Source organism: Phlebotomus papatasi, chromosome 3, assembly GCF_024763615.1.
Source record: "Phlebotomus papatasi isolate M1 chromosome 3, Ppap_2.1, whole genome shotgun sequence".
Taxonomy (NCBI): Eukaryota; Metazoa; Arthropoda; class Insecta; order Diptera; family Psychodidae; genus Phlebotomus; species Phlebotomus papatasi.
Genome location: NC_077224.1, coordinates 50,451,604 through 50,471,130, shown reverse-complemented (window position 1 = coordinate 50,471,130; position 19,527 = coordinate 50,451,604). Strand labels below are relative to the sequence as shown.

The 19,527-nt window shown below is 35.8% G+C and overlaps 2 protein-coding genes across 2 annotated transcripts in view; both read right to left on the bottom strand.

The window, feature by feature from the left end:
- LOC129806713 (uncharacterized) overlaps nucleotides 1-19,527 on the bottom strand; it is a 52,391-nt gene that overhangs the window by 28,204 nt on the left and 4,660 nt on the right. The window contains exons 6-13 of the mRNA XM_055855484.1: nucleotides 18,388-18,576; nucleotides 18,159-18,327; nucleotides 7,173-7,280; nucleotides 6,662-6,891; nucleotides 6,389-6,605; nucleotides 1,456-1,880; nucleotides 1,066-1,398; nucleotides 845-1,004 (exon numbers count right to left, since the gene is read on the bottom strand). Coding sequence (XP_055711459.1) covers nucleotides 845-1,004; nucleotides 1,066-1,398; nucleotides 1,456-1,880; nucleotides 6,389-6,605; nucleotides 6,662-6,891; nucleotides 7,173-7,280; nucleotides 18,159-18,327; nucleotides 18,388-18,576 — 1,831 coding nt within the window. The remainder of the gene's footprint in view (nucleotides 1-844; nucleotides 1,005-1,065; nucleotides 1,399-1,455; nucleotides 1,881-6,388; nucleotides 6,606-6,661; nucleotides 6,892-7,172; nucleotides 7,281-18,158; nucleotides 18,328-18,387; nucleotides 18,577-19,527) is intronic.
- LOC129807199 (uncharacterized) lies at nucleotides 230-18,989 on the bottom strand. The gene is made up of 10 exons (XM_055856299.1): nucleotides 18,773-18,989; nucleotides 18,388-18,576; nucleotides 18,159-18,327; nucleotides 7,173-7,280; nucleotides 6,662-6,891; nucleotides 6,389-6,605; nucleotides 1,456-1,880; nucleotides 1,066-1,398; nucleotides 845-1,004; nucleotides 230-776 (listed from the first exon to the last, which is right to left on the bottom strand). Exons 1-10 carry the CDS (start codon nucleotides 18,899-18,901, stop codon nucleotides 286-288), a joined length of 2,451 nt encoding a protein of 816 aa, XP_055712274.1. The 5' UTR covers nucleotides 18,902-18,989; the 3' UTR covers nucleotides 230-285.

The following is a 19,527-nucleotide window of genomic DNA, read 5'->3' as shown; positions in this document are numbered from 1 at the left end:
TGTCCGGCCGGGAATCGAACTTTGAGTAAAACCTTAAACTCACCTTGAATTTGACAGCTTCACTGATATTAAAACAAAAAACAAAGAGTTAACTTTAATTTCTGGTATAGGTTAGGTACTCCATTTAAAAAATAGATTAAAGAAAACTTTTAAAAGACAAAAAATTGACAACGATAAATTTTGTTTCTTTTTAACAAAAAAATTATGTTAAGGAATTACAACTTTACAATTTTCATACATATATTACATTTTATTCAAGAACTTACACTGATAATGTATTCTATCTTATGATTCGATTCCCATTTTCAATTGATTGACAATATCCACACAACTGCCAATGACTCGTGCATCATTGATAGTTTTGATCTCATAGAAATACGTCTGGATGAAGAACCAGACTATCTCAGATTCTATAGGGTATTGCCCACCATGAAGCACGTGGAATGACTTGAAGCAGATATCGATAGCTTCCTTCAAGGTCTGAACATGAAATTGAATCTCTCCATGGCAGAAAACCTTATATCCTATCCCAATAATGCGAAATATGATAGGATGGAAGGATCTACCAGTTTCTTGCAAGTATTTTACAAAAGCATCTAAACGCAATTGGTATTCATTTTCACTATGAAGAGTGATCAGCATATTTTCCTGAGCATCAGCAATGGTTGGCTTGATGTATTTGATTTTGGTAGGATCTGTAGGATCGGTTTTTTTGACGAAGCATCGAGGTTTCAATACAGAATGCAAAATTTTTATAATTGAGCATTGTCTGGTTTCTGTAATCCAAACAAAATTCACATATTTATGTACTACAGTGCCACCTAGGGGTATTTTTAGGTCTTACCTTCACCTTCAACACAGGCAATGACATCGTCCAACATTTGTCTATTCTGACGATCTTTGACTTGCATTTGCAGGATAGGAACGATTTTTTTGAAAAATACTGACCATTTGCTATCCAATGATTCGGCATTAGGATACCAATTGCAAAAATCCTCGGAAATCTAGAAATTGACATGTCAAAATTATACCTTTGACAGAATTTTGATATTTTCGATCACTTACAAAAACATAGCCATGGCTATGAGTATATAATGGCCACTCGTTGAATATTTCTTTATTAGCCTGAAGTTCTTTCTTCCGCAAAGAACTCGTTGCTGTCCACATTGACTGGATTTCAGGTGAGATTTCAGTGATTTCTGTGGATCTCAGTCGTTCTTTGATAGCCAAAAGCTCCTGCATATTTTGAGATTCAGGATTATGCTGTATCTGCTGTATAGTTATATTTTCCGGTTCTCTCTTTCTCTTAGCAGCAGGTCTTTTTCTGTTATGATAGCGTGCATACAGCAAACCACCATAGAACTTCTGAAATTTACCTTTTGGCGAATAATAATATTCCTAAAAGCAGAAATACTTTAAGATTCTTCAAAACCGTAAAAAAAGTCTTTAAACAACCTTAACTTCCGAAGGAAATATGTCTTGAATTTCTTCAGAAATCGACTCTAGAATCTTGCAAGATAGACGCATGTTGTGCCTATCAGCATAATCTAGAATAAGTTTGATCAAACTGTCCCTTCTGGTACGATCAAGACTTCCACGTGCCGCATAGAACTGAATGATTTTTCTTCCATCAGGACATTTCAGAATGTCCCTGAGTTGAATATTCAGCGAATACATACTTCCAAAATTTGCTAGAGGCAAACTCGAATTATTTCCCATACTCATATTTGATGAATCATTAAGTTGGGAATAAAGTCCAATGTCCTTTGTCCAATCTTCCCAGTTTTGATGTAGGATAGAATTCATAGGTGTAGGTTGGATAAATGTATCATCAGGAAGCTCCTCCAAAAAATTCATACCATCAGCCGGAACTCCATTTGCTGTATCAATATGTTATTAATTATTGTATGAAGTTAAGGAAAAACTTCTTAAAATGAGATTGATAAGTTCGAAATGGTCTAAATTTTGACATGTGTCACTATTCTAAATCCTTGCTAAATTATGAAATGATCTATCCTTTTTAAATATGACAATCAAACGCTCTCAAAATATTGAATTCAGAAACAGAAATCGGCGGAAGGCAAACTAAGATCTAAAAACAAACCGTTCGACAGATAAAGTTTGAGTGGGACCGGTGATTCAAGGTACAATACTCCTCAAGAACCTGGTCGAACCCTCGGGATATCGTCGGTTTTCATGCTAGTTAGGCAAGTCAAGCAGACTTTGAAAGAACCATCAGGAAAAGTTATTACGCATTTTTGAGAAAGAATGGAATGGCAGATCACAGCTTACAAATAGATTTTGTACGATGAGATATGATCATGGAAAGTTTCTAAATCCGAATATGTATGTCCGACACAATTGATAAGAGTAACAAATAGACGACAAATTGTTCTATAATATTCACCTAAAAGAACAGCTCTAGTAAGAGCCTAGTTACGAAAACTAACCTACTTGTAAGTGGTCATGTGTTAAAAAGTATGAGTATGAGCTCCCAGTAACGTTGCAGCATATGAGAACGAGGCAATATTTCAGATATGTTGCATACAAGCACCAATATCCTAATTTTGTAGTCTAATATTTTTATAAAGATTGATTTTTTATTACAATTCTTTCAGGAATGAAGTTTAGAACTTTGAAGGACGAGGACTACAGTTTCGTCCATATAAGACATGGCATTCCGATCCCTTCAAATGCCTATCATCATTTTCAGTCGCTTATCCTTATCGGGGTTGCAGACCCATAATATCAAGGTTCACAGCCAACGCCTTTCGATCAGATTCGATCCCAAGGCGCTCCAAGGCAAGATTCTGAATTTGATTCAGAGACACCTTGTCCTAGGTCTACCCCGAGGTTGAGGTGTCTTCAAAATCGCTTGCGTAGATTTTCTGGGGAATCTTTCTTCATTCATCCGCTGAACATGGCTATGCTATGGAAGTTGCGATCTCTCAATACGAAGAAGCAACTACTCGACCCTTAACTCCTCACGAACGGCGACTTTCCTTACTCCATCTCGACGAGTGATTCCCTTAACCGCCCGGAGGTACCTCATCTCGGCAGCTTATACTCGCGATCTTATACATTCGGTCAGTACCCAAATCTCATGATCATAGGTGAGAATAGGAGAGAACTCAGCTTTAAAAACCGATAAATTAACCGAACGACTAAGATCGGCTTTCCTCACAACGCTTCTGCCAAGCTCCCTCATAACTGCAGAAGCTTAACCGATTCGCTACGAGAGTTCTGCCTCCATCCTACCATCATTCGTGAATAACACCCCGAGATACTTGAACTTCTCCACCTGCTTCAATGGAACTCCACTAACATGTAGAGTGTATTGCACAGACCGTCGAGAAATCACCATTACCTCCGACTTTATTATCTTCAGTTTTATACCTGTTTCGGCACAAACATTTAAAAATCGGTATCGGTCAAGTGTGCGCTGAAGTTTTTCTTCGGAAGATCCAAAAAGAACCACATGGCTCACCCTGGAATACCCAATTCCAATCGCATCTCGCCCCCAACTGTGTTCCATAATCTTGTCCATGTATAGTGTGAACAACAATGGTGATAGACCACACCCCTGACGCAGTCCAACACCCTTTCTACAAACCTTCCGATTTGGATCCATTTACACGAACACAGCTAATACAGTCTCTGTACAATGACCAAGCCTTTTCGACCATCATCATCGGGGTAAAAAGCTGATCCGTGGTGATTCTACCAGGTCTGAAACCACATTATTCCTCACCCAGTATGAGCTCGATTGTGTCTCGGCATCTTCCCTCAAGGACTTTGGCATACACTTTGTCAGACAAACCCAGAAGGAAAATTCCCTTATTATGAAGTCTTTATCTTAAATCAAAGTTCCTCTCGACTCTCAAACCCCCGACCCGAGCTAGAAAGGGTCAAACATTGAATTTTAAAAAGGTCATATCTCCGGTTCTAATTGTCAGAATTTGATGCATTTTATTAGTATTTTGGAAACCTCTTGTGAAATACTACAACCCTTGTGACATCCCAACTTCAAACGATTTAATCGAAGGTCCGATTGATCGAAAAATCGATTTTCGAAATTTTGGTGTCACATATTTTTGTGGATGCTTTTTCTTTAAATGTTATATTGTAATTGAGATCGAGACCTTTCCAATGATGGGTCGCATTGGTAATGATTGGTTTTCTTTGGCATAATTACGGCATGGATTCGCTTTTGTTTCATCAGTTGGCAGCACTGCTGCAACGCAAACCCGGATAACCTGGATAATGATTGAAGTTGTCAAGTCAGTCGATGGTGCCAAGCCAACCCAGCAACGAAAGTTCCCTGTTTGAACACCGTCCAGCAAACGCGTTCGGAACAGGGTTCGGTCCAATGTAAATCAGTTTACCATGTACCATCAAGTTCCAGTAGGGGAAAGCGCGCTACCTTCAGACGACTGAAGTTTCGAACAATTCATTCTTTTCAATATGCTTTTTTAATGGATTTGATCCTGTTATACAGTTCTAATGTTTCACACAAGATGTCGTGGCAACCGAGAACATTAGCAAGCTTTTGTAATAATCTAGGTTAGTTTAGTCCAGAGGTGTGCAAGAAACCGTTGAAACCGAATTAACGTCAAAATAAGTTTGTTATAGTAGCGTTTTGACCATTGACGTACATGTTTCTTTTGACGTTAATTCGGTTTCAACGGTTTCTTGCACACCTCTGGTTTAGTCTATCTTAAGTTGTCAAGGTAAATGGACGGTAATTAAGTAGTAGACGAAATTGAAAGGGATTTCACTGTAAAGGAGGAACCCGAAGTTGCTGTGGAACTCGTGGAGGGACTCAACAGACCGATTTTAATATTACATTTTAATAGCTAATCAAATGCTTCAAATTTCCTGAAAAGAACCATGGGTCAAGGTCAAACCCATTAGGAACATAGAGAAAAAATTGAATTGTCAAAGAAATTGAAGGTAGCGCGCTTTCCCCTACTGAAACTTGATGTAAAACTAATGAATACGTTTAATAAACAATGCTACAAATTACTATCAGTATGCTCATAACAGCTTTGAAGGGCGTTTACTTGACTCAGAAGACCAAAAAACTTAGGAAGTTTCTCTTTTCCACACTTATATTTTAAAACCCAATCAACGCTAAAACGGAAATAGGCGCATGGGATCAAAAATGAAATTCAATTAAATTCAATGAGATATATTTCTACATCTTTAAATCATGTCTCCGCTCATCTTGATAGCCTTATACTCTTGCGAAAACACCCTCTTTCTCAAATCAGGATGACGCTGCATAAAGCCGTCGTACCAACTTCGACCAGGACGTCCATCTTTGAAGTGGTTCTTTATATTCATCTCCTTACACAACGTTTGTACAGCGTCCAAAATCACATTCTTTGTAATTAGACGCCCATTATCAGTCATTTCATGAATCCATTGTACTAAGTCTTCTTCCTGTTTAAGAGAAAAAACCGTAGGACGACCAATTGGTCCTGGAAACCTTCTATATAGTTTGTCCCGGAGAGTTGACTTCGGCACTCCAAATTTACGTGCACATTCTCGTAGTCCCATGCCCTTTCGAAATTCTTCCAAGGCTCTGTCCACAGCATACGAACCGTAGAGCCGACGCCTTCTTGATTCTTTGGGCATTGCAAAACCTAGAAATTGAATGTCTATTTTTTACACGAAAAACGTTATCCACCTGAGATATTTCACTCTAGATCTACAGAACCAATCACTGTAAACACAAACTAAGACAATCTTTAAAAAATTATTTTTAAGAGTATTATTCAAAAGAAAACTATTTGATGCTTCACTTCTGCCTAACGCGATTGCAAAGCACGATGTGCTGTCACACTTTTGGTAAAACCCTACCACACTGAAGTTTCAATAAAATAATTTTAATTCAAATTTTATCCACAATTGAATGGATTTTCTATACATCTAATTAAATATTCAGAATAATTTCATAATTAATTTAGTTGCAGTGTCCGATGTTTCACTCAAAGTGGACGGTATTTTAAGTTATCCGAAATATTGCCTCGTTTCCCTTGTGATAATGACAGGTTAGTTTACTCGCAAAAGCATCTGCCAAAGCCACGACCCCAACTAAACAGTGATTGGTACTGTTAGCTTTAAAAAATCTTCTTCGGGACGGGCTTTCTCTACAAACTGTTTTTATACAAAATGTAGCCTTTGCAGACATAATTAAGGTACCAAGTCAAGAACTAACTTATAATTCTTAAAAATTATTCCAAATATAATGTTAAGACTTAATTAAAGGAATTATTGCTTCCTTTCATTCAAGTCAAAACTATGTTAACAAAAGGATTTATAAGCTGCATGATAAATTTCAAGCAATAAAATGAACTGAATATTCAACAGAATAACAACATACCTATTCTTGAACTCATGCTGTCTGTGGAAGATTCTCCATTTTGTGCTGTATAAAATCTGTCCCTGCGAATTTTATTGAGTGCTTCCTTTTCACACTCTTCCTGTTTCACAATAATCGTATCACCAATTTCCAATTCCTGTGAATCCGTAGACTGATCCGAAATTGTGAATGATTGCACAATATATTCCTTATTAGCAGGCAAAGGAACCTGAGATGCCTGAAAAAAAGACTACTTAAAAACAGATCTACAAAGTCTAATCAACAGAAACATACTGAATGAATTTGACGGCACGATGGATTAAGAATAGTCTCATTACTATTGCTGTTGCTTGCTGTTGCGCTTATGCGTACGTTTATTGGATTCATTTTGGATGTCTCTTTTGACTTGATCACAACATACTGCGGAGGATGGTTTTTGAAAACGTAAACGAATGCATCTCGATCAATTTTAATATCATTATGATCATAAATCGAGATGTCCTTAAGGTCCAAGTGTGAGCACGCTTTAAAAAGGAAAAAGTATTTTAACTAATTGAAATTTCTGATCCTTTGGACGTATTCGAAGAAGATTGATCTAATGGATCTAATTGTCATAGCTAAGAAAAATTAGCAATGTGAGGTTATGTTAACATAACCTGTAAAAATCTATTCGAAGATAAAACAAAACTAAGAATTTTATGATTTATGCGATTATCTTCACAAATTTGTTTATTTCACTTAAAAATATAATTTCGGTAATTAAAACTTTTGAAGAGTCTTACAAATAATGTGGAAAACAACTTACCTTTTACTACGAAGTCATCGTATTGTACGTCTTTTCCTTTGTATGTTACAGCGATATAGGACTTCTCTTCATTGTACGACACAATAAAGAGTTTATTCTTAGGATCAGCTATAGATAAAATAGTAATTTCTTTTTAGAATCTGTGTAACTTTTTATTATTTCCCTTCAATTCTGAGATGAAACTTTTAGTGTTAAATGTTTAAATTGGTCTTTAAAAGTTGTTTCGTATTCTCCGATAGAGATCTTCAATTTTAAAGTGTACAATTCCTTACGGTACTATCACACTAGGATTTTCACAATTTAATTTTAAATTCAATTAAGCATTAACATTTTTAGATTTTTGATTGTGAATGAGTCCGGAAAACGTGTGATAGTACATAATAGCATCGAACAGACTGGGCCATTGCTCTTTTAATCGATTTTCAAAGAAGCAATGGAGAAGTGATATGACACCTTCATTGGTTTCGATTAGATGATTGAGAACAGCGCCATCCAGTGTAAGTAAAATGTGCAAGGTGGGAAATATTTTCAATTGTTCAAAACAATGTAGTTCACATTATTCACATGTATTTTATACTAAACTTTAATTTTACTAAGCCTAGACTCATTTTAAATGTATTTCAAAAGTTTTCACAAGAGTTTTATGAGTAAAATATCCTTTGTTTTTATTTTTCCTGGCATCAGCTGATTTCGATAGTGGTCGATGAAATTTCGAACAGTGAATTCAAATAGAGAATGTTAACGGACTATTGTCAAGAAAAGAGCAATTGACCGGGCAATTGATTTTTGCTTTTTGTTCAAGATATTTAAATTTGGCTAATTTTACTAAAATATCATTTTCTTTTTACATAATATTGTCTCAGAGAACGGAAAAAGATCAAATTGATGCGAAAATTGGTTTGATGCCGCAATTTTTCGAATATTTTTTCCACGTGTAAAAAAGCAATGAAGGAGTAAAAAAGCAATGACCATGTAAAAAAGCCCAGTCTGTTCGATGTGAATATGTCTTTTAAGTCACTTATCTATTATACAGAAGGATCTCCAAAGCCAGAAGGAAGAGTTGTAGGTAAGGAGGCTCGTGAAGAGACTCTCATACAGCCTTATTGAAAATCTGTGTGAAGTCATACAAACAGAGGATTTCTTGGCACAATAATTTTTTTCGAATGGCTTTGGAGGAACTTAGGGAATTCCACCCGATACTGAAGATTGACTCCCGTACAACTTCATAACTAAATCACTGTACTTATCTTATATTTTGGCCATAAATAATATTAATTACGAGTAAATAAATTTAATAAGAACAATTTTCTTCAAAAGACTACATGTTCAACTGCATTAATATTGAAATTAATGAGCAATTTTAACATTTTAATTTGCTGAATTCACATTAATTTGAGCAATCACATATTCATGGTATTTTAACATATTTAAACAAGTTTTTGTGGACCACGTATTAGTTTATATTAATAAATAAGTGAAGATCTATCAATTTAATTGATAATTGATATAATTGATATAATCTTCGAAAAATTTTCAAAAATTTTTCTTCCAATTTCTTCCCATTTTCCCATTCTTCTTCTTCCTAACTTTTCTGTCCAAAAAACTGATTCTTCTTGGTTACAGAAAAGTGAACAAATCTATTGGGAGTAAATGCGAGAATTTCCGGTATAAAGAATGGTTTTCCTGGACAGGAAGACGAGAAAGTGGAGAACACATTGCAAGCAGAATAAATTATTTATTTTTATTTTAAATCTTGTTTTTAATCCTTTGACAAAAATTTTGACCTTTCACACGAATCTCATTGATTTACCATTTTATGATTAGTCATTGGGGATACAATTCCAGAATGTTTTGAATTCAAAGACGAATAAGATTTCAGAGAACCCATTTTTGTTTTTCCAACCAATTGATTCGAACCCAGTTGATTTTTGAGCGAAGATATTTCAGGAAAAGTTAACTCTTTCGTCTCTTTTGGGACTCTGAGTACCCAAAGCAGCATATGAATACTCAGTGAAAAACAGTGTTTTTTAATTATTCAGAACTGAGAAAAATTCAATTCTTTTTGATGATTACAAACTATAAGGACGTCCAAATGTAAGATATTTTTTGTAGGACCTGAATTAATTCCTGAGCTTAGATATTTTTGATTAAAAAATTGTGAAAATTGGCTTGCAGCATATGCTGCGGTCCGGAAAGAGTTAAGTAAATAATACAAAAAAAAATCTTTTAATTCACAGAATATCTCTTTATTGACTTAAATTCCACAGCGCTTTAAATTCATAAAGTTCATACTTTATCATTTCTTCTCTCATTTTAGTTCTCTTATTTTTCTTTGTTAGCATTTCGAGCATTTCCATGTTTCAATATTTTTACTTTAAAAAATAATTCATTGTTATGTAGAGTAAAAGTTTGATCAGCTGCATTAACAACTGCGTGAAAGAGATCAATTATGTTTGAGTTTTTCATAAATGGAAGCTTCTTTGTCGGACCCTTAGAACATCCTGTCCAAGTATATTGTTGTTGGACTGCCCTCGTGAACATATAATCAACAAGTTTCGCCGCAATTTTAAATCCATTTTCTTTTCCGGTTTGGCCGCCAATAATCGTCAATTGCTGAAATACATCATCACGGAAGTCCTTCGTCTTCAATTTGTCCTCGAACTGTCCCACCTCCTCCACCGTACACAAGGGAAATTTTTGGTAAAACTGTATTGTAGGAATTTCATTTATCGTTTTCGTGGCAGCAATTTGCAACAGTCTGTCAATCTTCATCGAGAGCTCCGTAAAGTTTTTGGCGACATCTACTTTTAATTGTTTAACTGGAAAGAATAAAAAAACATCAACAAATCGGTCTTTACGGAATGCTCGAATTGAAAAGATTGAATATTGTGTATGATGTTAGTGATGTCCTTTCGAACATCATTTTAAAAGTGTAATCTTGTCTAAACAAGTTGAGAAATAGGCCCTATAAAGCTTCTTTAAATTGACGATAAATAAAATCAAAATTGTGAATTTTTTGATCCTTGGAAATCATCACCTAATCTGCCTTCAAAACATAACCGAAAATGTTTAGAACTGTCCATGTCAATTTGGAGAAAAATCCAAAATGACATCGCCATTTTGTTATTTTGTTTTGGATTCGGTTTTCGATGAGAAGATTGGAGGTGGCGGGGAAGAAGAAAACGTATTAAAGATAACCTTGTCAACTATTTTTTTTTTTAATAGAAGATAGAAAGTTGATTATGTATTACTTTCAAGCTCCAGGATTGCGACAAATTAATTGAAAAAAGTAGTTGCGTTAATAATATTTGGTGATTTGGGAGCTGTCTCCAGTTGCGATTTTTCTTTTACCGATTCGAAGGTATATCAGAGAGAACTTACCTAAAAACCCGTTGGAAGTTCGAAAGTTTAAACCGACAAGTTACATAAAAGTGGGCAAGTTTATGAAAGGAACATTTATTTTAATGATAAAGTATGAAAATGAAATTCAAACGTTTTGCCATCCTAAAATTCCACAAAACTACACAAAAAATCACTGTTGTTGACATGGTTAACGATTGAGGTGTCAAGAATATTGAAATTCGAAATGGCAGAAATTTAAAGTAAATTTTTTTAAAGAATTTGTTTAGGACAATTTTGGTGTGATATTCTAGCGACGTCTTGTACAATTGAGTTTAAAGCAAAATCCTAGTCCGCCGCAGTTGAATTTTTATTAATTTAACTCATTGGAGCTCATTAGGAAAAAATGCGAAAACAGACATCTTTAACACATTTTTGTTCCTCAACTTACCATTGCGGCAGCACCCCAAAATTAGCACTGAATATGAAAGGTAGTTCACACATAAGATATTTACCAATAACAAAACCATTTTCTGAAATCATTTCTTAATCACCAAATATTCCTCAAACGAATGACTTTTTGATACGGAGTACTTTTTACGACTCAACAAAAAATATACAGTAGAGTCTCTCAAATCTGAATCTCTCAAATTCGAACGCCGTTTGGATTCAAAATATCACTTGTGAGGTTATGTTAGAAAGTTCGTATTCTTCGTGAATGAAAATCATATTTATGTGCTTCTTCCTGAATGTTTACATACATTATGGTCGTGTAAAATGAAAAGGAAGTATGTTACCACTAAGACTTGTGAGAAATTACGGGAATTTGATTCAAAGTGCAATTTATTCTCACATAAATTCAGTTAGTTTTAAAAATATCGTTCGAATTTGGGAGGTGAGAAATGTCAAAAATACCCCCCAATCTTTCGAATTTGAGAGACTCTACTGTAAACTTTTCACTGCTCGAACTCAAAGAGAGTTATATATAATCGTCTTTTTTCATCTTGTCACCGTCCTGGAGCATAAACGGTAAAGGATATCAACTTCCGGTCATCAGCGACCCTCAATATAAAAAAATAATATCTCCAAACGTTTTTTTCTACTTCCCCACCCCCTCCATGCCCGTCAAAACAATGTTGTAGCACGAATGCTACAGGCCCCACACCAGAACATGCTGGAGCAGCCTTCATCGCTAGCCTCCCTGAGATTGAGCCCCATTGCCCATTCCAAGAAGGCCACAAATCCAATGTCCTCCTCGCTTCACTGGTGAAGACTGACTGAGTGAGGACGTGAGGAGCCGATTCTATTATGTCTTCGGAATAACTCGCCGAGCACTCACAACCCTACCTAACGGAATTATAGCGATGTAGTAACTTGAAGTTAGCCATTGTTATAGCACCCCTCAACGTTAAAACCCCAACTGAGCAATGATTGATACCGTTCGTTGGCTTAAAAGAGTCTTCATCAGGACGGGCTTTCTCCCTCCAGGCTTAACAGTCCTACTACAATGTTTTTTTGGTTTTTCACAAAAACGGCTCCTACGATTTCTTTTATTTTTGAATGTTTTGAAGGTGGATCAGGCGAATATTTCGTCCCAACACACCTCTGACCTACAAAAATCACCATATTGAATTCTTGAAGGAAAAGTTTTACTACTTTAGAGGGTCTATTTGTCAACCGATTTGGTTAAATTTAGATTTGTTGGAAAGGTCTTGAAATTTACAACCCGATTGCATATAGGTCACAATTGGTAATAAATCAGTAAATAACCTGTTTGAGTACCCGTACATGGTTAAATATTCTTTTTTCTGTACGTGAACTTGTTACCCATGTAGAGGAAAAACGGTAAGAGATATGAACTTTCGATTTTCCGAGGAAACCCCCCCCCCGCCCATAAGTCGACCTTTTTAATATATAGAGGAAATATAGGGGAAATGCTCATAATTTTGTCCAGTTTCTTATTTTGGACACTTTGAGGATAACATTGGACACTAAAAATAAATTGATTAAAATGATGGATTTTTATTGCAATATTTGTTGAATAATGAATTCTATCTAAATATTTGTTCTTTTTGGAAGATTTTAACACTAAATACGTTAAAATTTGAATATGATTTGAGTTGAAATTGCTTTGTTGAAAATTCAGTGTGAGCAATTGCTTACGAGAAATATGACAGAACTTCGTGGCTTACTTCAGTCTTATTTAGTTTTGGTGAAGTACTAACAAAGTTTGTTCGCTGTTTTTGAGTGATATTATTGAATATTCATTGAATATTGTGTTGATTCACGTTACTGATGATTTGTACATTTGACCTGAAGTGAGATTTGCCTTGTGAATTATATTTTTCGTGTGAAAAATGGGAAATTTTTTAAGACATTCACCAGTGAGGTGATGATTCTTATTTTGGACAGGTGTTTTTCTCACGAAATTTCGTGAAATTTTAGCTTTTGTGATGACTAGGTTGGACAAATGCCTGGAGAAACAAAGGAGCATCATCTCTACGGAAGAGATGTAGCGAGAAATGCCTTGAAAGGCTCCCGGAAAGGTCAGGGAATGAGCGAATCCGCACGTACTTGGAGCACCGAAGTCAACTCACTTTAATGAATGATATGGAAAGTTTCCGGGCTTCTTGTGACATTCTACGTTTCCCTTACATGAACAGGAAGAGGACTTGGTAAGATTGGTTCATCAAATGAAGAACAATGGGCATCCTATGGAGGCGGATTAGCTGTCCAAGTTTACAACCAAGTTGGACAAATTAATAAACAAGTTGTCCAAAATAAGAGCCAAGGTCACCTCTACTTATCAATTCATTTTTAAACGTATTAAAACTAATTTTAATAAAAATAAGACGATAAATAGCTTGCTAAGTTTCTAAACAACCCTTCTGAAAAGAGAGTAACAAGAAATGTCAATTAGTATAGAAAATATCGCACTTCAAACTTGGAACTTCGATGCTTATAAGCAGACTGTCCAAAATTATGAGCACTTCCCCTATTTGTGGAAAATATTTTTTACAGTTTGGAGCTCGTTGTGGAATTTATTTTCACTTTTTGGACTCGAGATTAAGTCGATCATTTGGCCTAATTTATTTCCCACTTTCGAAATTTTGACAAAACATGACTAGTTGTCAACATTCTTTCCATGTCCGAACTTAATTTGAGTATACTTAACGAATACTATGGAATAATACAGGATAGATAGAAAGGGGCAGGACGAAAAGAAAACAATAAAAATTAAGAAAAGAATAACTTTTATTTCCTTATATTCTTTGAGCGTGCCTCAGCATGCCTGAGAATTTTGTCTTTGAAAAACTGTTCGTTTTTTATGAAAGTGTATTGGTGGTCTGCACCACTTACTACTTCGTAGAAAGCTGTGATGACATTCACGTAGCCTCTAAATGCCTTTTTTGGTAGGCATCCCTTGGTTACACCGGTCCAGGAAAATTTTTTTAGTAAATGGCGAGTAAAGACTCTATCAATTATTTTGAAACCTATCTTTTCTCCATCACTTTTACCACTTGCTCCAGCATAGGGTTTCATAAATCTCAAGAATCTTGCTTTAAAATTTCGGTCTTCAAGTTTCTTTTCAAATTCCACCAAGTCTTCTTCAGTAGTCAATGGTAGGCCCTCAATTATTTCTTCTGATAGTGAGTTCACTTGATTTGAACCCCAATTCACATTGCTTGAACTGCCTTTAGTCAGAATTTCCAAAATTCTGTCTAGTTTGTATGCATTCTGTGTTTCATTCTGGATGGTTTTGGCGATTTTGTTCTTAAAGTGCCGTACTTCCCTTTGAAATGACTTAACTGTAATATATTAAAAATACTTTTCAGTTGATTTTCTTTTAAAATTCTTATTAACTAATACTCCCTCCGTTCCGAAAAAAGTCGTACGTTTGAAAAACGAAAAATTAGAGTGAGGGACAGTTATTTAGTCCGGGTCAGTTAGTCAGTTTGTAGGTCGGATAAGATTATCTGTTTTCACACGAGTCGGGTCGGGTCAGAAACAGATCAAAATCATTACTCATCTAGAATTAGGATCATTGCAATTAATTATCAACAATTTTTGGACATAAATAACTTACATTAATGAACAAATCACAAAAATTATCACTAACAATTTTTCTGTCTTTTTTCTGTGCAAAACGGCTTGGTTCTAGAGCTCCCAACTTTTAGACAAAAATAGTGACAATATCCAAGATAATAGACTAACCAAGAACCACTGAAAAAGACACGATATAGTGTCGAAAGCTCTAGAACCTTGAGTGTTTTAATTTTTGGATTAAATCACCTCACCAACGTTCACCGGAAGGACAATTTTGTCCTGAAACAGCAGAATAGAAGTCTCACCGCCGGTTTTATCTACCAGAAATTAGAAAGCAGTATATGCGTCCATGGCCATCTTAGCACGAAGGTCAAACCTTGATACTTTAAGATCGCGACAATATTACGAAAAAGCGGTTGAAAATGAATGAGTGAAAGGGGAACGACTTCCCGTCCGGAAGTTAGCGTGATACAAGACGTCTACGTTCTCTAGTAATCTATCGTAGAATAAATAACTTCTCTGATAAATGTTAGGAAAATACGAAAGAAAAATTGGATATTCAGGGATAAAAATCAAAAGGAAATTAGTTTTTTTTACAATGAATTTGCTGAAACTACTTACCACGGTCCATTTTGTCACATCAAAATGTTGAATATTACTGAGATTATCAAATCCTTGTAGGTATGATTCACTTGGAAACACAAAATCAAATGGCAGAATCTGCCTAGTGACGCTTAAGATTGACCCATGTGATAGATAAAAGGGGCTTTTTACTGCTAATTCCTCGATTTTTTGACCCTTGGAGATCACTTTTCTCAACAAATCTTCGCGTTTCAGACGATTTCTGAGAAATGCCGTAACGTTGTTTGTCCGTCAGACTGTCGCCAGCTATAGAGGCTAAACGGTTAGAGATAACGACTTGGGACCTAAGGGGGACCTCCCATAAGTCGACTCAAGGATCGTTTACATGCCCCTCATTTTCCCCCACCTCTTCCCCTAAAAAAACCATGTTTTTTGGGATTGCTCGAAAACGCGTCGTGCGATTCTTTTCATTTTTGGACAATTGACCATGTTCGAAAATACCGTTGAATCATTCCTAGTAACGGATTTTCAAGGACAAAGGTTAAAAAATGATCTAGGGAGCGCATTTATCAGGCAAATGGGGTCTCTGTGGACTCATTGGAAAGGTCTTGGAATTTTCGACAAAACTGAACCGGTTCCAATCAGTTTTGAACCGATAATGCACCGTTTCATAACCTATAATTAATTTTTATACAAAATTTAATTAAATTACTCCTGAGGTATATTTTGGAAATTATTTTGAGTGATTTATAAATCGGTTCAAATCGGTTGTGAAGCAGTAAACGCTAAATGATACGAAAGTACTTTTGAGGTGTAGCATCTAAGTGACGTGTTCGGGCACTTAGCAAAGCCTGGGATGCTTCGCCAACCCTTTATACTTGATAGATCATGTTTACTCTAAATTCTGTCCAAAAGAATCTTCTTAAAATTCTTAGAATGCACTTGTTGGCTAGAAACGTGCGGAAATCTCTTGTAAGTTTCCCCGATTTTCTACTTCCGGCCATAAATTTTTGCTTACAAATTTAAACTTAACTAGAATGCGCGAGGGAAAATATTTGCCTTTAATTCCTGTTGTTGTCGTCGTCAAATCGAGTGGACTGTATTTTTTTTGTAAATACTCTGTATTTGTCGTCGTCTTACAGCCGGCGAGACACGGCTAATTCCCGAGTAGATCTAGTAGAGCTAATAAGACTTCAATCTTGATCTGGATATCGCTTAGTATCTATTAAATCCGTCTGAGGCCACTTACACCGCCGCATAAGATTGACGATTATTCCAATCTTATGCTCTAGACACACGTACGACTTAAACCGAGAGACGACTTAGTGGAAAATTATGGAAATGTAGTTTAACCATTATTTCCAAAATAATTACGCTAAGCCGTCTCTAGACTAATCCTCATGTCTATCAAGGGCCTTATGCCGAAAATAGACACAGGCTGATCCTAGAGAATACTCAGCTCGTAAAATTTGGCGGTAAAGGATCAGCCCAAATCATCATACACTGAGGATTTAGGATCAAGGATTAGCGTTTACAGCGTAAATTTCTATTAAATCTCCACACTTTTATTGCTGAAAGGCTTCTTAAGTGCATTATCAATGGACTTTTCGTACAGAAAGGAGCAGTCTGATCTTCTCTTTACTCCAATCTTAATGAATTTTAAGATTTTGCTATATTGCGTACCATTACTCTCCATGTTTTTTCACCCAATTGACATTTCGAAAAGCACCCAAAAACACCCAAAGTGAAGCTTTTTATTTTCAACACTGGCGCTGATGTCGCCCAATCCCCGTAATTTCACTAGACCTCGCGGATTTAAAAGATCAGCCTGATCCTCCCAATTATAGGCTGATCCGTGAGTGTATCGACACCAATCTTAATTTTTCGGTCTGATCCCTAAGTCGATCCCTGTGTCTATCTTGGGCTTTAGGATGATACATCGCAAAATCCAATACGACCTCTCGTATCGAATTGAATTTAATTGACAGTGTCCCAAAACCCAGAAAATGCATTTGAAGGGACTTTTATATGCGATTGATTGGTTTTTTGTGCTGTCAAAGTACTACCGAACTTCACTATTTTCTCAGCGCCAAAAGTGTTCTTGTGCTCCCTTCTGAGAAAGAAAAAGCGAAAATCGTAAAGAAAATTCGCGATTCTGTGAAAACAGCAAGGGAAAAAAAGTGAAAGAGTGAAAAGAAGAACTGGTCTAGTGAAGAGACCAAAGTTTTTCTTCATATCATCGAAGAAAAGCAAATATTGGCTATGATCGATAACAAAAAACATCGCAACTCTGAGATCTTCAAAGTTGTGGAAAAGGAGTTAAAGCGCACAACGCAGAATCAGGGAATAATCGAATGGAACATGAGTTTCAAAATATTCTGGATCAGCTGTTCCAGAGTCGTCCCCGGGAGGCACTCCACCGAACAGAGTAGCAATGGTAATGATTACAGTATAGTGTATTGATTATAAAGAATATTATAAAGGAATTCCTTTCAGATGAAGTCCCGAAGAGCATCAATCTCCGGAAGGGATAGGATTAGGTCGATGTTGTAGGTCGTCCCGAAGAAGCCCAACAACTTTCTCTGAACTTCCTCTGCCTTCTTCTTGCTCTCAGCATCCTTTTAGCCATCAAATATTTGATTATGTTCATTTTGTGAAACTCCTTGCACCACACAATTGCACCTAACTTCACAATCTTTATTCGCGCAAAAGTTATTCCAATTCTTGCGATATAAACCACTACGATTGGATTGAGAATTTTGGAACAATTCAATCTCAATCTAATGCGGCGGTGTATAACCTCAAAAGTCTCATTTTCATGCAAAAAGTCAATGTTTTTTTTTTTACTCTGTTGACAAGTTTACAACAATCAGTAGTCAATTAATCAACTCTTGGTCAGATGGTAAATGTCGAATCTTTATCATAGAATAGGATTCAGTATTCAAACGTGTTTTTAATTTAGAAAGACTTATCTCAGAATTGAGGGGTATATATTTGTAATATTTACAAAGGACTTACCTTGCTCATCACGTTCCGGAGATGCCTTCCTCTTCCTTTTCTTCTCTTTCTTCTTTTCCTTTTTGGATCTTTTGTGTGAGTCTTCTACTGTAAGGTCTTCTGTACTTATTTCTTGTTTAATGACAATAACATCATCGTCGACAATCTCCGCAATTTCTGCCTTGAATTGCTGCAAGAAAATTCGTTTTATAAAAAATTGAAAAATAATTCAGGTACATTTCGGACTAACAATTTTCTCTTGATCAATCTGGTGTTTCAGTCTAATTGATTGAAGATCGAGATCTTGAATACTGCTCTGCATTATGTCCCTGAACATCTCATCCGTTTTCACACAACGGTCTCTGAAGCTGCCCAATTTCGCTAAGAAGCCACAACATTCTCCGCAAACCAAAGGCCGAATTCCTGCCAAGGGCCTTAGCTAAATGGTAAGACATTTAAACATTTAAAGGGTTTCCATTACCAGGAAATGGGACACATAAAAATAATGATTTTAAGCAATTTTTCTCCTTCCTAACAATTTAAAGATCTTCATCGTCAACTTTTCTAACTTAGTAATTCATTATAAAACAGTTAATTGCCATTAAAAGTAAGAAACAATAGAAAAAATTTCTTACCGAAATCTTGAAGCAATTGTTGATGATTTGTAGCTGATTTTCAAATGATTCGACTTCATACGCATTGTCTTCTTCAGTAAAATCACTTTTAGCACAAAACCTGCACCAATTTTGCCAATTTCCTGGCATTTTTCACGGCTTTTCTGCGAAAATTTAATAATAAACAAATTCGTGTGTAAAACTCATCTGTCACTGCGACGCTTTCACCATCCCGTTTACTCCCTCCCGAACAAAATCTCTTTACTGGCATGCATGTGCTTAAACCTTTCAATTGCGCAGTAAACCTAATAACAGCATAATTCAAAATTGTAACGGGTGCTGAAATCTAACTCAATGTAACTTTATCGCACTTCCGTTATTTTAGTGGCACTTTTAGCATCTGAGTGTTTTGAGAGTTACCTTTGATTTTTATGCCCTACGCACAATAACTTTTGTTTAGTAAACATGTTTTTGACATTTCAATGAGAGTGAGTAAGACCTAGATCTAGTCATCTCGCTCATTCTCATGGGAAATTTTGAAAACATGTTTATAAACAAAAATTATTGTGCGCTGGTCATTAGTTAAAAATCAATAAACGACGTATTTTAAGCGCAATTCTTAAAAATTTGGTCATGAAATCTTTTGAAATAGAAAAATAAAACAAGACATTTCATAAATTTAGAACACCTAGGCAAAACCAACATTGCTCTTTCGTTTAGTCGGGGAAGTGTGGCACCTTTGAATTGGAGCACTTATAAAATAGGATTTTTCTCTT